This window comes from Salvelinus namaycush, chromosome 28 (assembly GCF_016432855.1).
Source record: "Salvelinus namaycush isolate Seneca chromosome 28, SaNama_1.0, whole genome shotgun sequence".
NCBI lineage: Eukaryota > Metazoa > Chordata > Actinopteri > Salmoniformes > Salmonidae > Salvelinus > Salvelinus namaycush.
In genome coordinates, this window is record NC_052334.1 from 43,790,582 (window position 1) to 43,805,385 (window position 14,804).

Consider the following 14,804-nt stretch of genomic DNA (forward strand, 5'->3'; position numbering starts at 1 on the left):
GCAAAAAAAAATGCTTCTGAAATAAAGTTTTAAAGTGTCAGTCCTATATCGAGGATATAAACTCAGCAAAAAAAGAAATATCCTTTCACTGTCAACTGTGTTTATTTTCAGCAAACTTAACATGTGTAAATATTTGTATGAACATAACAAGATTCAACAACTGAGACAAACTCAACAAGTTCCACAGACATGTGACTAACAGAAATGGAATGTGTCCCTGAGGGGGGTCAAAATCAAAAGTAACAGTCAGTACCTGGTGTGGCCACCAGCTGCATTAAGTACTGCAGTACTCCTCCTCATGGACTGCACCAGATTTGCCAGTTCTTGCTGTGAGATGTTACCCCACTTTTCCAACAAGGCACCTGCAAGTTCCCGGACATTTCTGGGGGGAATGGCCCTAGCCCTCACCCTCTGATCCAATAGGTCGCAGACGTGCTCAATGGGATTGAGATCTGGGCTCTTCGCTGGCCATGGCAGAACACTGACATTACTGTCTTGCAGGAAATCACGCACAGAACGAGCAGTATGGCTGGTGGCATTGTCATGCTGGAGGGTCATGTCAGGATGAGCCTGCAGGAAGGGTACGGTGATGCTGATGATGCTGTGACACACCGCCCCAGACCATGACGGACCCTCCACCTCCAAATCGATCCTGCTCCAGAGTACAGGCCTCGGTATAACGCTCATTCCTTCGATGATAAACGCGAATCCGACCATCACCCCTGGTGAGACAAAACTGCGACTCGTCAGTGAAGAGCACTTTTTGCCAGTCCTGTCTGGTCCAGCGACGGTGGGTTTGTGCCCATAGGCGACATGTTGCCGGTGATGTCTGTTGAGGACCTGCCTTACAACAGGCCTACAAGCCCTCAGTCCAGTCTCTCTCAGCCTATTGCAGACAGTCTGAGCACTGATGGAGGGATTGTGCGTTCCTGGTGTAACTCGGGCAGTTGTTGTTGCCATCCTGTACCTGTCCCGCAGGTATGATGTTCGGATGTACCGATCCTGTGCATCCAGGTGTTGTTACACGTGGTCTGCCACTGCGAGGATGATCAGCTGTCCGTCCTGTCTCCCTGTAGCGCTGTTTTAGGCATCTCACAGTACGGACATTGCAATTTATTGCCCTGGCCACATCTGCAGTCCTCATGCCTCCTTGCAGCATGCCTAAGGCATGTTCACGCAGATGAGCAGGGACCCTGGGCATCTTTCTTTTTGGTGTTTTTCAGAGTCAGTAGAAAGGCCTCTTTAGTGTCCTAAGTTTTCATAACTGTGACCTTAATTGCCTACCGTCTGTAAGTTCATTAATTGTTTATGGTTCATTGAACAAGCATGGGAAACAGTGTTTAAAACCTTTACAATGAAGATCTGTGAAGTTATTTGGATTTTTACGAATTATCTTTGAAAGACAGGGTCCTGAAAAAGGGACTTTTCTTTTTTTTAGTTTATAAGAAAGGTCAGGAAATATTTTAGCTTTTTTGGACACATATTTAACCTGTTGTTGTTGTTGTTGTTGGCACAACTATCTCCATACTTCCATTTGTTTCTATGGGTGACCTTCAGACGAGTCCCATCTGAAGGAAACCCGTCGTAGAGCAAAACGGTCCCGTCGTAAAGCAAAACGAAGAACACCATTGTGTTCGTGAGAGTCTTCCCTTTCCATAGAGTGGTCATAATAGTATAGGCCAAACTGTTCGGACACTATAGACGTTTTCATGAGAAGACCGATTTCCGGGATGTCTCTGTCTGACAAACACTGCTGTAGCTCGGCAACCTCCATCGCAGATGCAGAAGGCCGACACAGGCGGATACAGTGGATTGAGACGCAGCTGATATCTCTAGCTTGAATTGACATATTTTTATGGGGATTTTTACATTTTACTTTTATGTTACAAGTGCAAAATAGAAAGTCTGTGAAGTTGTAATACAATAAATTGGCTCAACAAACAAACCCTTTGGCGCGACTTACCTGACTCTCCCCTACCTATCCAGCAACTCTATTACTGGTGTTATCTTTCTATTATTCTATCTCTGCGTTGTTAAAAATAATTAAAAAGGGCCCGTAAGTAACCATTTCACTGTTAGTCTACACCTGTTGTTTACCAAGCATGTGTCAAATACAATTTGATTTATATAGCAGCTAGTCAGTGTGGACAGCGGTGCTAAGTCCCATCACTACAAACATGTCAACATGCTATGTGAGCTGTGGATCAAATAGTGCCTGCACTTTGACATCCTTCAGCCCCCCTCTAGGTTCTGCATGGCACTGGGAGACTACACACACAAAAACGTACGGGTTTAAGATGAGGGGTGGGTGTCCATCTTGTCTGTCAACCCTCCACACCTGCCCAGACAATGATCTCAGCTAGCTCACTTCTCTTTCGGGGGGGGAGGGTCAGGACACCAAACACAAACGGAGGCTTTCAATTCATCCTCTATGAAGCTTCCAAGCCAACAATACCTTGACAGTTGAAAAATAAACTACCCACGGTATATTATCGGTGCTCATAGTCCCTGGTGCCACCCTATTCTGGCCAGCTACCAAATAAGAAAAGAGCTGTCTGTCTTCTTCCTCATCGGAGAAGCCCAGAGGATCCGTGTGTTTGGGTGCATTTGCGTGCTCTGGGGGGGGGGGGGGTGAAACATTTCACTGCCGTGACTGAAACATGAGCAGCGGTGAGAGGGTGAAAGCAATGAGTGTGTGTGTGTGTGTGTGTGTGTGTGTGTGTGTGTGTGTGTGTGTGTGTGTGTGTGTCTTACACTCAAACTTACAAGAGAAAAATACAGACGGTCGGCTCCATCTTCAACTCTTGCTTTCAAGTCCCCACCTGGAAAGCCCCCCCTGCCCCCCGACCACATCAAAGTCTCTCTAAGAGACATTTCTGGTGCAAACTCACCTCTGTGTTACCCCAGGGGTGAACCTGGCTCACTCTTTTAACATATCTGCCCTGTTGTTGTTTCTAACTATGTTTCCCATCAATCCCAATCCCCATCTGTCATCTCTGATAGTGGAGGTGTGAGGCTAAGGTGGCTCCATAACACCCTTTACCGTAAATGGAGGGAGGGAGGGAAGGAATCATCTTTTCTATTCAAGCCAGAAGGGGTTACTTACTTCTGAGGCAGCTGCTATGCTATTGATGTACAGGGCCGTAACCCTGAGAATACAATCAAATGGTTGTGAAAGAGGGAGTAAGGGGGGGCTTGTTTTTTAACTGCAGGCTTCAGTGCTTGCTACAGCGCCTCAGGCACATAGGTGCTGAAATATATTAAGTGTGTGTGTGTGTGTGTGTGTGTGTGTGTTGCTTCATATTGTCTATCTTTCTCACCTCGGATTCGTTACAGCAGAACACATCGGATGCTCTATAGAATTCGGGATCCAGGTCTGGAATGGCTGGCGCTGGGTTGAAAATGGTCTTCACTGTAAGACATAGGAAACTATCTAAATTGACCACATTCAAATGGTAAAGTACATATCAGGTAAATGCTACCAGAGAGCAATCCATTCCACTACAGAGTGCTGGAACAACCGAACAATTTCATTGACTGAGTGAGATAAAATGGGATGAGAGAAAGCTCGTGTTTATGGAAATATGTTGGTCGAGAAAAAGCTTACCACACACACGACAAAATCAGAATGACATACTTTGGTCATTGGAAACTGGTTTCCTGGTTGTAAAGACTTCAGATAACAAGATTACAACCTGGTAAAGACTTATTTTTTCATGATGACTTTTGGGAAACATATTTTGTCTGTTATCTAGTCAGAGAACCAGTACGTATTTCTTTCTGTTTGCTAAAAAGACAAAAACAAAACTCCCTTTTACAATCAGTCTACAAGTTTAGCATTTCCTGCAGGGAAATTTCCTAACCTATGTGACAGTCAGTGTTAATCTGAGTTTAGCATACTAAATATAAATAGTAAGTATAAAGCTATATATATATACATATACATTCAGATATACACTGAGTGTACAAAACACCTGCTCTTTCCATGACATACACTGACCAGGTGGACACTCCTTTAAATGCTCTGATACAGAGCAGAATTCATGGTTCCTTCAATGATGGCAAGTCGTCCAGGTCGTGAGGCAGCAAAGCATCCCCAAACCATCACACTACCATCACCATGCTTGACCGTTGGTATGAGGTTCTTACTGTGGAATGCAGTGTCTGGTTTTTCCCAGACATAACAGGACCCATGTTTTCCAAAGAATATAACTCACGTTTGCCAAAAAGCAAATAGAAGCACCTGGATGACCATCAAGACTCCTGAAAGAATCTCTATGGACAGATGATTCAAAATGTTACCTTTTTGGACAACATGGGTGGTTGAAAAACAAGTTTTAATGACTCCAACCTAAGTGTATGTAAACTTCCGACTTCAACTGTATGTGACTGATTTTATCTCAGATTTTATTTAAGCTAAAGCCATTGTGTATTCCTGCATCTGTGAAATAAAACCCTGGTTTGTGTGTGTGTGTGTGTGTGTGGGCGTGTGTAAGTGAGCAGCTGCGTGGGTTTGCGCAGGGCTTTGGCCACCTGGCGCTCTGAGGTGGATGCTAGGGCCTCTTTCGAGTAAAAGTGGAAACAGTGCGTCACACACACGCGTACACACACGCAGACAACACGTCAAACTCAGCTTACACAACCTCTGTTTGGATGACACAGATCACACCTTCCTTCCACTTTCCAAGAGAGAAAAGAGGTTTCTGATATGATAACATTTCAAATAAAACCCTCTCTTTCCTCTAGCTCTCTCAATATCTGCCCCCTCTTCACTTTCACAGCTAGTTTCAATTGACCCTCATCCCTCTCTCTGTAAACTCTCTCAGCTCACTTCTTCTCCATTTTCTCCACCAGTCTTTATCCCCCTCTCTCTTTATTGCATCTCCTCTTTCTAGACTTCATCGCTCTCTGAATCTCTCTCTCAAATACTGTACCCTGGCTACTTGTTCTCTAATTCCTCCCACTCTCTCATGTCACTCTTCCTTCGTCTATCTCTCTCTCTTTTTCTGTTTATATGCATCTAATGCAGTGTAAACTAAAGAGGCGCAGCCAGTTGAGGTGTAAGGACAGCGCTATCACCCTCTTCCTCTTACCCCCCCCCCCCCCCGCCCCCCCCGCCCTATCTTGAGGCCCATCTGCCATCTGTGGTGACACCACATGTCCGTGTATGTTGACATCGACCACGTGACCAGGGAGGATGGTTCAACCCCAGTCCAGAGCAATGTTGGTGAATAAGTTACAGTGCAGGAAACTGCACATACAAACATGTGGCCACTGCACTTGCCAGTAAAGCAGGGGTTGGGGTCAATTCTATTTTAATGCACACAAATCAAGGTGACTATAGTAACAAATACTGGTATTAATGGACCTAGACAAATCAAATCAGGAAGTAAAATGGAATTGCAATTCCGATATTGCGCATGGAAGATCTAATAGGAAAATTGGCATTGACATTTCACTTCCCGAATTGCCCGAATTCAATTAACTTCCTGAATTCACTTTACTTCCTGAATTGAACCCTGAAGTGCAGTCCAGTGCTAACGTCACAGTCTGTCATAACCATAATAACACAATGACTCGAACCAAAGCTATATGCAACTGCCAGACATAGGTGTTAAAATACTCAGACATTAGCTAATAGTCATCAGTCAGCTCACTACCATTTTCCCCTCCAGATGTTGTGGGGAACAGCTGTAGTAGATGTGTAGTACTGTAGAGCGAGAGTAGGTTAGAGCCACATCTGTTATGGCAGATGTGGTAACATCTGAGTCATGTCTGGAGGTGTTGTGAGTCTAGGTGTGCATTCCAAATGGCACCCTACTACCTATGGGCCTTGGTCAAAAGTAGTGCACTATATAGGGAATAGGATCCCATTTTCGACGCAACGTCTTTTGGTCCGTCAGGTCGGCTGAGCTGCTTGCATTTATAATTGCCATCCTCCGATATACTTGCATGTGTTTATGTACGCATGCACACACACACACACACACACACACACCAAAGTGTTTCTCTTGAGGACTATCTGGATGAGAGACAGACATGTAGCGAGGGAGAAAGTGATAGAGAAAGAAAAAGAAAGGCAGGGGTTTAGAAGAGGCAGAAGGAGAACAGTAAAGAGAGGAGGAGGCTGAAAGAGAGAAATAACAAGTAGGAGAGATAGAAAGTAAGAGAGAGATATATGGAAAAGGTCAGGAGAGGGTGAGGCAAGCAGTCTCGCACACACACACACACACACACACACACACACACACACACACACACACACACACACACACACACACACACACACACACACACACACACACACACACACACACACACAGAGATGGATGAGTCACCGGAGAGCGTTTGGAGAGTGTTTAAGAGGCTCTAATTGCATCTGGTGAGAAAATATCAAAGCTACCTCTTGAACAGAGAGCAAAAAGAAAGAGGGACAGAAAAAGGGAGAAAGTGAGAGAGAAAGAGAGACTGAGTGATAGAGAGAGAAAGAGGGATTTGGATGGACGCATTACCACTTACATGTTCAAATAATTACCCTCTCCTTGCTAACGAGGTAGAGTGAAAGGATAGAAAGAAAGAGATGGAGAGATGGAGAATAAACAACATATTCATTAGTTGGGAAGAATGATACACAGTCTAAAAAATAAATCAATAATTTAGTGTATGAAAAAACATGTAAAGTGCTGGTCCCATGTTTCATGAGCTGAAATAAAAGATCCCAGAAATGTTCCATACGCACAAAAAAAGCGTATTTCTCTCAAATTTGTGCACACATTTATTTATATCCCTTTTAGTGATCATTTCTCCTTTGCCAAGATAATCTATCCACCGATGTGGCATATCAAGAAGCTGATTAAACAGCATGATCATTACACAGGTGCACCTTGTGCTGGTGACAATAAAAGGCCACTCTAAAATGTGAGGGACCGGCTCGATTCGGTCTTATGTATCAAAGTTTGAAATTGTGTGTTTTTTTTAAACATTGGATAAAAGTAGAGACTGAAACTGTGCTGCTGGCAACAATTTAACGTTTACTGACACTGGCCAGCGTTCATAAATTCGTTAGTTATTCTGCGCTCTGGCACACTCAGACAAGAGTGCTCTGAAATCGGAGTAGATAGCCAGAGCGAATTTACCAGCTACATCTGCAGTTGTTGCAGTGACATCATGAAAATTCTATTGAAATGGTGACTGCACAGTGGAGTCTTTTGTTTAGACATGTAGCTAGCTAGCTAGCTAAACAATGAACCATAATCCCAACTCATAACATTACTACCCTGCATAAATCTGCAGGTAGCTAATCAACCAGGTTCAATGTTAGCTAGCTAGCTAACATTAGGCTATAATTAGCAGTGTAAATGGCTCTGACATACAAATAATAATACTAAATTACACAGATCATACACATAATGTTAGCTAGTGAGCAAGCCAGCTAACGTTAGCCAGCTAGCTAACAGTACACTAACTTGAAATTAAAATTACTTTCTGACAAAATTAGAAACGTGTAATATCTGAAAATGTTGCTAGCTAGACTATCTTACCCGTATACATGGATGAAGGCTTCTCCCTCTCTGTCACGGATGCCATGGTTGCCCTTAGCTTGAAGATGTAATCCGGACACAGGTGTTTTATACCAAAGCCTGCATATTTGCAATCAAACGCCAGAATTTTCTCCATCTCCTTAGCTATCATACTCTAATTCCACTGGGCCTTCCACTGATTTCAAAACTCGGTCCTCCAGAAGTGGAGAGCAACACGTTTGCAGTTCTACTACATCACATCTTTCAAAAAAGCCACATTAGAAAGGATTACCTACACATACTGACCAGCTCATGTTATAGACATGAGTGCTACACGGCAGACCAATCCAAACTCATCTCTCGGCATATCCAGCCCATCCATTATCTCAGCCAATCGTGGGTAGCGGGAAAGTTCCTGTCTTTGTCCGTGGCTAAACCAACTAGGCTCGTAATTTAACAATTGTATTCGTATTTACAGATGGCATACAAGTTTGTTATTAAGGCACATGAAAGTTCACATGTTCCACAAGGCATTTCTGCCAAAAAAACGCTTTTTGATTTAAAAAAAAAGTTTACGTTCAAATGACTCTCCAGTGAAGTAGTGACACGCGACATGCGCCTAGTTTCCTGAAACAAGTCACAAATGTGCAGTTTTGTCACACGACAGAATGCTACAGATAAGGGAGCGTGCACTTGACATGCTGACTGCAGGAATGTTCGCCAGAGCTGTTGCAAGAGAATTTAACTTCTCTACCATAATCCACATCCAGCTTCTTCACCTGCGGGATTGTTTGAGCATTTCTGTCTGTAATAAAGCCCTTTTGTGGGGAAAAACGATTTCTGATTGGCTGGGCCTGGCTCCACAGTGGGTTGGACCATGCCCTCCCCAGGCCCACCCATGGCTGCACCACTGCCCAGTCATGTTAAATCTATAGATTAGGGCCTAATTTATTTATTTAAATTGACTGATTTCCTTATTTGAACTGTAACGTTGAAATTGTTGCATGTTACGTTTATATTTTTGTTCAGTATATATATACAGTAAATATACATATTTACCATATAATATAAGATAACAAATTTCTTAAAAAATATTTCAAAGTTTGAAGTATTCTTTCAGTGACTCTATGTGACGCCACACCAAGTGTACAGCGTGAAAAAGCAACAGTACAGTACCTCAATCCTGGAGAGTTATTTCTACGAATCTGTTTCTTTTTCATCCTTAAGAAAAACCTCCCGAGGTGTCATTTGCGTAGGCCGGGCAGCAGCGAGCCCCGTCACCTGACGATCCAATCGCGTCATTAGCCCCCGGGCCAAACCATTGACACCGCACCCCTTCCGGGGGCTGACATTCATGTAATCTGCTTGTGCCGCTCTCACATCAAATTGTCTCTTCTCTCCACGCAGTGATGCCTATTAGCGCCTTGGCAGAGGGAGTTGATAATCCATGCCAGGGTATATGATATCAGAGGTGGTACGTCAGAGATGGCGCGCGATGCCATCTGGGTTTCCCAGATTGCCCATCTGTGGGCAATGAGGTGGGCGAGAGCCCATTACGACATGCTTTGGAAGTGTATGGTGGTAACTAATAACGGGCCCCGACACCAGGGCCGGATGTCCCCGTATGTCCCAACTCCACAGATGTGAGACACCGATGCGGTCCAATAATAGACTGGGGTGCTAATGATGATAGAGCTCCGTGGCCTAGTTATTGCCATTGGAGGTGTGGTGCTATATTTACCTGGAGCTGCCATTCTTTTGGGTGGGGAAGTTTATTAATGAAGTGGTATACTGTACCTTGAAAAACACACTCGCCACATGCATGCACGCACACACCCAGCTTGCGAAACACACACTCGTAGATAAAGACTGATACAGACTCAGCGAGGTAACGCACCCCTTTTAAGTTTTGAGGGCGATAATATATCGCAGAGAAATCAGTGGCGGCTGCATTTGCCCGAGGACCACCGCTCAGTTTATGAACACCGACTTCAAAAACATCGACTTGCAAAACTAGAAATTTGTGGAGTGGTTGGAAAATGAGTTTTAATGACTCCAACCTAAGTGTATGTAAACTTCCGACTACAACTGTATATTGTAAGCTCAACACATTTGGGAAATTATATTATTTCAAACTAATACAATTGCTCAGAGAAAGAGATTTTGTTTAACAAGTAATAAAAAAAAAATTCTCTAAATGGTAGGGGTCAAAATTATTGACACCCCTGTTTTCAATACCTCACATTCAGAGGATAACGGCACTGAACCTTTTTCTAAAAAAAAGGTGCCCTCTTCAATTCAAAACAGGTTTTCAATGGGTTTCAATTCTGGAGACAGATGGCCATTGCAAAATGTTGATTTTGTGGCCAATTAACCATTTCTTTGTGGATTTTCATGTATGCTTGGGGTTATTATCTTGCTGGAAGATCCATTTGTGAACAGGTTTTTGGCAAAAATATCCTAGTACTGGGTAAAGTGTATGACGTCGTTAACCTTATCAAGGGCGCCAGGACCAGTGGAAGCAAAATAGCCACTTAACATCAAAGATCAACCATCATATTTTACAGTAGGTATGGGGTTCTTTTCTGCTCATGCATTCTCATTTTGATGCCAAACCAACCACTGGTGTGCATGACCAGAGAGTTCTATTTACATGTCAACCAACAAAGGGCTGCCGTTTTACGGGCTCCTAACCAACTGTGCTATTTTGAGTCCGACACAAACTGCTTTGTCGAGACAGGGTCCAAATCCCGTCATCAGCATGAAGAAAAGATGGAGAAAAAGGGGGAAGAGTGCGGGGTGTATTGTAAGAATTTGACGACGAGTTTGTAAACCCCTACTACCCTCTGTATTATTGGCCAACATGCAATCATTAGAAAACAAACGGGAAGATCTACGATTAAGACTATCCAACCAACAGGACATTAAAAACTGTAATATCTTATGTTTCATCGAGACTTGGCTGAACGACGACACGGATAATATAGAACTGGCTGGCTTCTCCGTGTTTCGGCAGGACAGAGTAGCTATGTAAATAACTGTGGTGCGCGATGTCTAATATTAAAGAAGTCTCGAGGTATTGCTCACCTGAGGTAGAATACCTCATGATAAGCTGTAGACCACACTATCTACCAAGAGAGTTCTCATCTATATTATTCGTAGCCATCTATTTACCACCACAAACCGATGCTGGCACTAAGACCACACTCAACGAGCTGTATAAGGCCATAAGCAAACAAGACAATGCTTATCCAGAAGCGGCGCACCTAGTGGCCGGGGACTTTAATACAGGAAAACTTAAATTGATTTTACCTAATTTCTACCAGCATGTCACAAGTGCAACCAGAGGGGAAAAAAACTCTAGGCCACCTTTATTCCACACACAAAGACGCATACAAAGATCTCCCTCGCCCTCCATTTGGCAAATCTGACCTCTGATAAAACATCCCGCTATGCCCTCAGATGAACCATCAAACAAGCAAAGATTGAATCCTACTACACCGGCTGTGACGCTCGTCGGATGTGGCAGGGCTTGAAAACTATTACGGACTACAAAGTGATGTGAGCCCACCAGACGAGCAAAATGCCTTTTATGCTCGCTTCGAGGCAAGCAACACTGAAGCATGCATGAGAGCACCAGCTGTACCGGACGACTGTGTGATCACGCTCTCTGTAGCCGATGTGAACAAGACCTTTAAACAGGTCAACATTCACAAAGCCGCGGGGCCAGACGGATTACCAGGACGTGTACTCAAAGCATGCAAGAATTTTCAACCTCTCCCTGGCCGAGTCTGTAATACCTACATGTTTCAAACAGACCACCAAAGTCCCTGTGGCCAAGAAAGCGAAGGTAACCTGCCTGAATGATTACCACCCTGTTGCACTCACGTTGGTAGCCATGAAGTGCTTTGAAAGGCTGGTCATGGCTTACATAAACACCATCATGCCAGAAACCCTAGACCCACTCCAATTTCCATACCACCCCAACAGATCCACAGATGACGCAATCTCAATCTCACTCAACACTGCCCTTTACCACCTGGACAAAAGGAACACTTATGTGAAAATGCTGTTCATTGACTACAGCTTAGTGTTCAACACCATAGTGCCCACAAAGCTCATCACTAAGCTAAGTACCCTGGGACTAAACACCTCCCTCTGCAACTGGATCCTGGATTTCCTGACGGGCCACCCCCAGGTGGTAAGGGTAGGCAACAATACATCTGCAACACTGATCCTCAACACTGGGGCCCCTCAGGTGTGCGTGTTTAGTTCCCTCCTGTACTCCCTGTTCACCCACGACTGCATGGTCAAGCACAACTCCAACACCATCATTAAGTTTGATGACGATACAACAGTGGTAGGCCTGATCACCGACAACGATGAGAGAGCCTATATGGAGGTCAGAGACCTGGCAGTGTGGTGCCAGGACAACAACCTCTCTCTCTCTCAATGTGAGCAAGACAAAGGAGCTGATCGTGGACTATAGGAAAAGGAGGGCCGAACAGTTCCCCATTAACATCAACGTGATTTAAGTGGAGCGGGTCAAGAGATTCAAGTTCCTTGGTGTCCACATCACCAACAAACTATCATGGTACAAACACACCAAGACAAGACAACACCTTTTCCCCCTAGGGAGACTGAAAAGATTTGGCATGGGTCCCCAGATCCTCAAAACGTTCTACAGCCGCACCATCGAGAGCATCCTGACCGGTTGCATCACCGCCTGGTATGGCAACTGCTCAGCATCTGACCGTAAGGCGCTACAGAGTGTAGTGTGTATGGACCAGTACATCACTGGGGCCAAGCTTCCTGACATCCATGACCTATATACTAGGCGGTGTCAGAGGAAGGCCCAAAAAATTATCAAAGACTCCAGTCACCCAAGTCATAGAGTGTTCCCTCTACTACCGCATGGCAAGCGGTACTGGAGCGCCAAGTCTAGGACCAAAAGGCTCCTTAACAGCTTCTACCCCCAAGCCATAAGACTGCTGAACAACGAATTAAACGGCCACCAGGAATATTTACATAATTTTTTTTATTTCACCTTTATTTAACCAGGTAGGCTAGTTGGGAACAAGTTCTCATTTGCAACTGCGACCTGGCCAAGATAAAGCATAGCAATTCGACACATACAACAACACAGAGTTACACATGGAATAAACAAAACATACAGTCAATAATACAATACAAGATATACCTGCTGGAGCACGTGCTACGAGTGGGTGCTGCTATGGTGAACAGTGAGCTGAGATAAGGCGGGGCTTTACCTAGCAGAGACTAGTGAAGGATTTACCATTGACCACATTGACCCCCTTGTTTTTACACTATTGCTACTCGCTGTTTATTATCTATGCACAGTCACTTTACAAATTACCTCGACTGTCACGGATCCCTCCGGAACTTTCATTACGCACACCTGTCCCCTATTCCCACTGATTGTATTTGTATATACTGTATGTGCCCTTTGGTTTCCATTGGGCGGTCGATAATTGTAACTATGTCCATTGGGGGGTGTGAGTACCTGTGCTGTGTGTTTTGGCTTTCGTGCCATTGTGGATTGCGCAGATGATTACGCGTCTCGTCCCGTGTGTTAATCATTCTGCTCTTGTGTTATTTATTCGAGGTACTCCTCGCTCTTTTGTTTGGGTTTCAACCCTGTGTTTTTGTACAGTGTTTGTTTGGTCTTCGTCCCCGTGCCTTAACACGGGTACATAAAAAAAATACTATTACGCAATCCTGCGTCTGTCTCCCGAATCATTTATACCAGCGTGACATCGACTAACCTGTACCCCCGCACATTGACTCGGTACCAGTACCTCCTGTATATAGCCTCGTTATTGTTATGTACATGTATTGTGTTACTTTTTGATTGATTTGTATTTTTTTAACTTTAGGTTTATTTAGTAAATATTTTATTAACTATTTCTTGAACTGCATTGTTGGTTAAGGGCTTGTAAAGTAAGCATTTCACTAAGGTCTACACCTATTTGGTGCATGTGCATGTGATTTGATTTGATTTGAAATGGCATTGGCACTTGGATTGGAACCGGTACTTTGGTCAGATGACATGAAAATAGAGCTCTTTGGAAATGCCCAGACGAAGGATATCAAGGATCTGGAAGGATTCTGTATGGAGGACTGGTCTAAGATCCCTCCCAATGTGTTCTCCAGCTCATAAACTATTTTTGAAAAAGGCTCAGTGTTGTTATCCTCGTAAGCTCAGGTATTGAAAGGCAATGAAACAAGGCTCAATTTTTACCCCTAAATTTAAAAAAAAGTTTACAACAAAATCTCTTTCTCTGAACAATTGTATTAGTATAAAATAATATAATTTCATAGAGCATACAATATATATAATGATTTATTGTACACAGTCATTTTTGCTCATCTTTATCAAGGGTGTCAATCATTTCAGACCCCATTGTATATATAGCTAGGGATGTTATTCTGAACAACAAAGACAATCAAGGAAAATAAGATATTGGTGATATGAGGCCTCAGTGTCAATTTCAATAAATGTATGAATGAACAGAGGATTGTGCCAGTAAAGCAGGCTTAGTTCTTGATAAATCAGAATCTAAAATAAATTCCCTGATGACTCACTGTAGGTTGGAACAGAGATTGTCGAGTGTTGCTTCAGGACAGACAGACTGTACGTACACAGACAGACAGACAAAGCAGACAGACGCCCAGACGTACCATTGTTCTCATGGGATAGGCCGACAGACAGAAAGATATAGACAGACAGAGGTAGACAGTACATAGATAGACGTCCAGACTGACCGTTGTTCTCATGGGACAGGCGCAGGGCCTGCAGGGAGGTGTCCGGGCTGACCTCCAGCTGGCACACCATTACCTTGGCACGGCTTAAGGCTGGCAGTGCCCGCCGCAGATCCTCACCACCCAGTAGCAGGTTGGCACCAGCCACGATCACAATGGCGTTCTCCCCTGCGGACGTGACACAACCGAAAGTGACCAAATGGAAAGATGATGACGGGGCAGGAGAGTCACTGGCCCTTCGCTTACGACAGCATAGGTATGCACACACACACACACACACACACACACACACACACACACACACACACACACACACACACACACACACACACACACACACACACACACACACACACACACACAACCTTTTGCTTGCTACTTCATTGTTGCAGATATGATGGAATTAGATTGGGTGTTCCAAAAATGTTTTGTTCACTCCACCTTGCTTTTCTGTTGTGCTAAGAAGAGATTTCACACCGTGATTCTGCCACATTGTTAGAC

At 44.0% G+C, this 14,804-nt stretch overlaps 1 protein-coding gene across 1 annotated transcript in view; it reads right to left on the reverse strand.

Annotated features, from left to right (window-relative positions):
- The window catches only part of rbks (ribokinase), a 74,828-nt gene that overhangs the window by 13,096 nt on the left and 46,928 nt on the right, over positions 1-14,804 (reverse strand). The window contains exons 6-7 of the mRNA XM_038967024.1: positions 14,307-14,471; positions 3,321-3,412 (exon numbers count right to left, since the gene is read on the reverse strand). Of these exons, the coding sequence (XP_038822952.1) occupies positions 3,321-3,412; positions 14,307-14,471 (257 nt within the window). The remainder of the gene's footprint in view (positions 1-3,320; positions 3,413-14,306; positions 14,472-14,804) is intronic.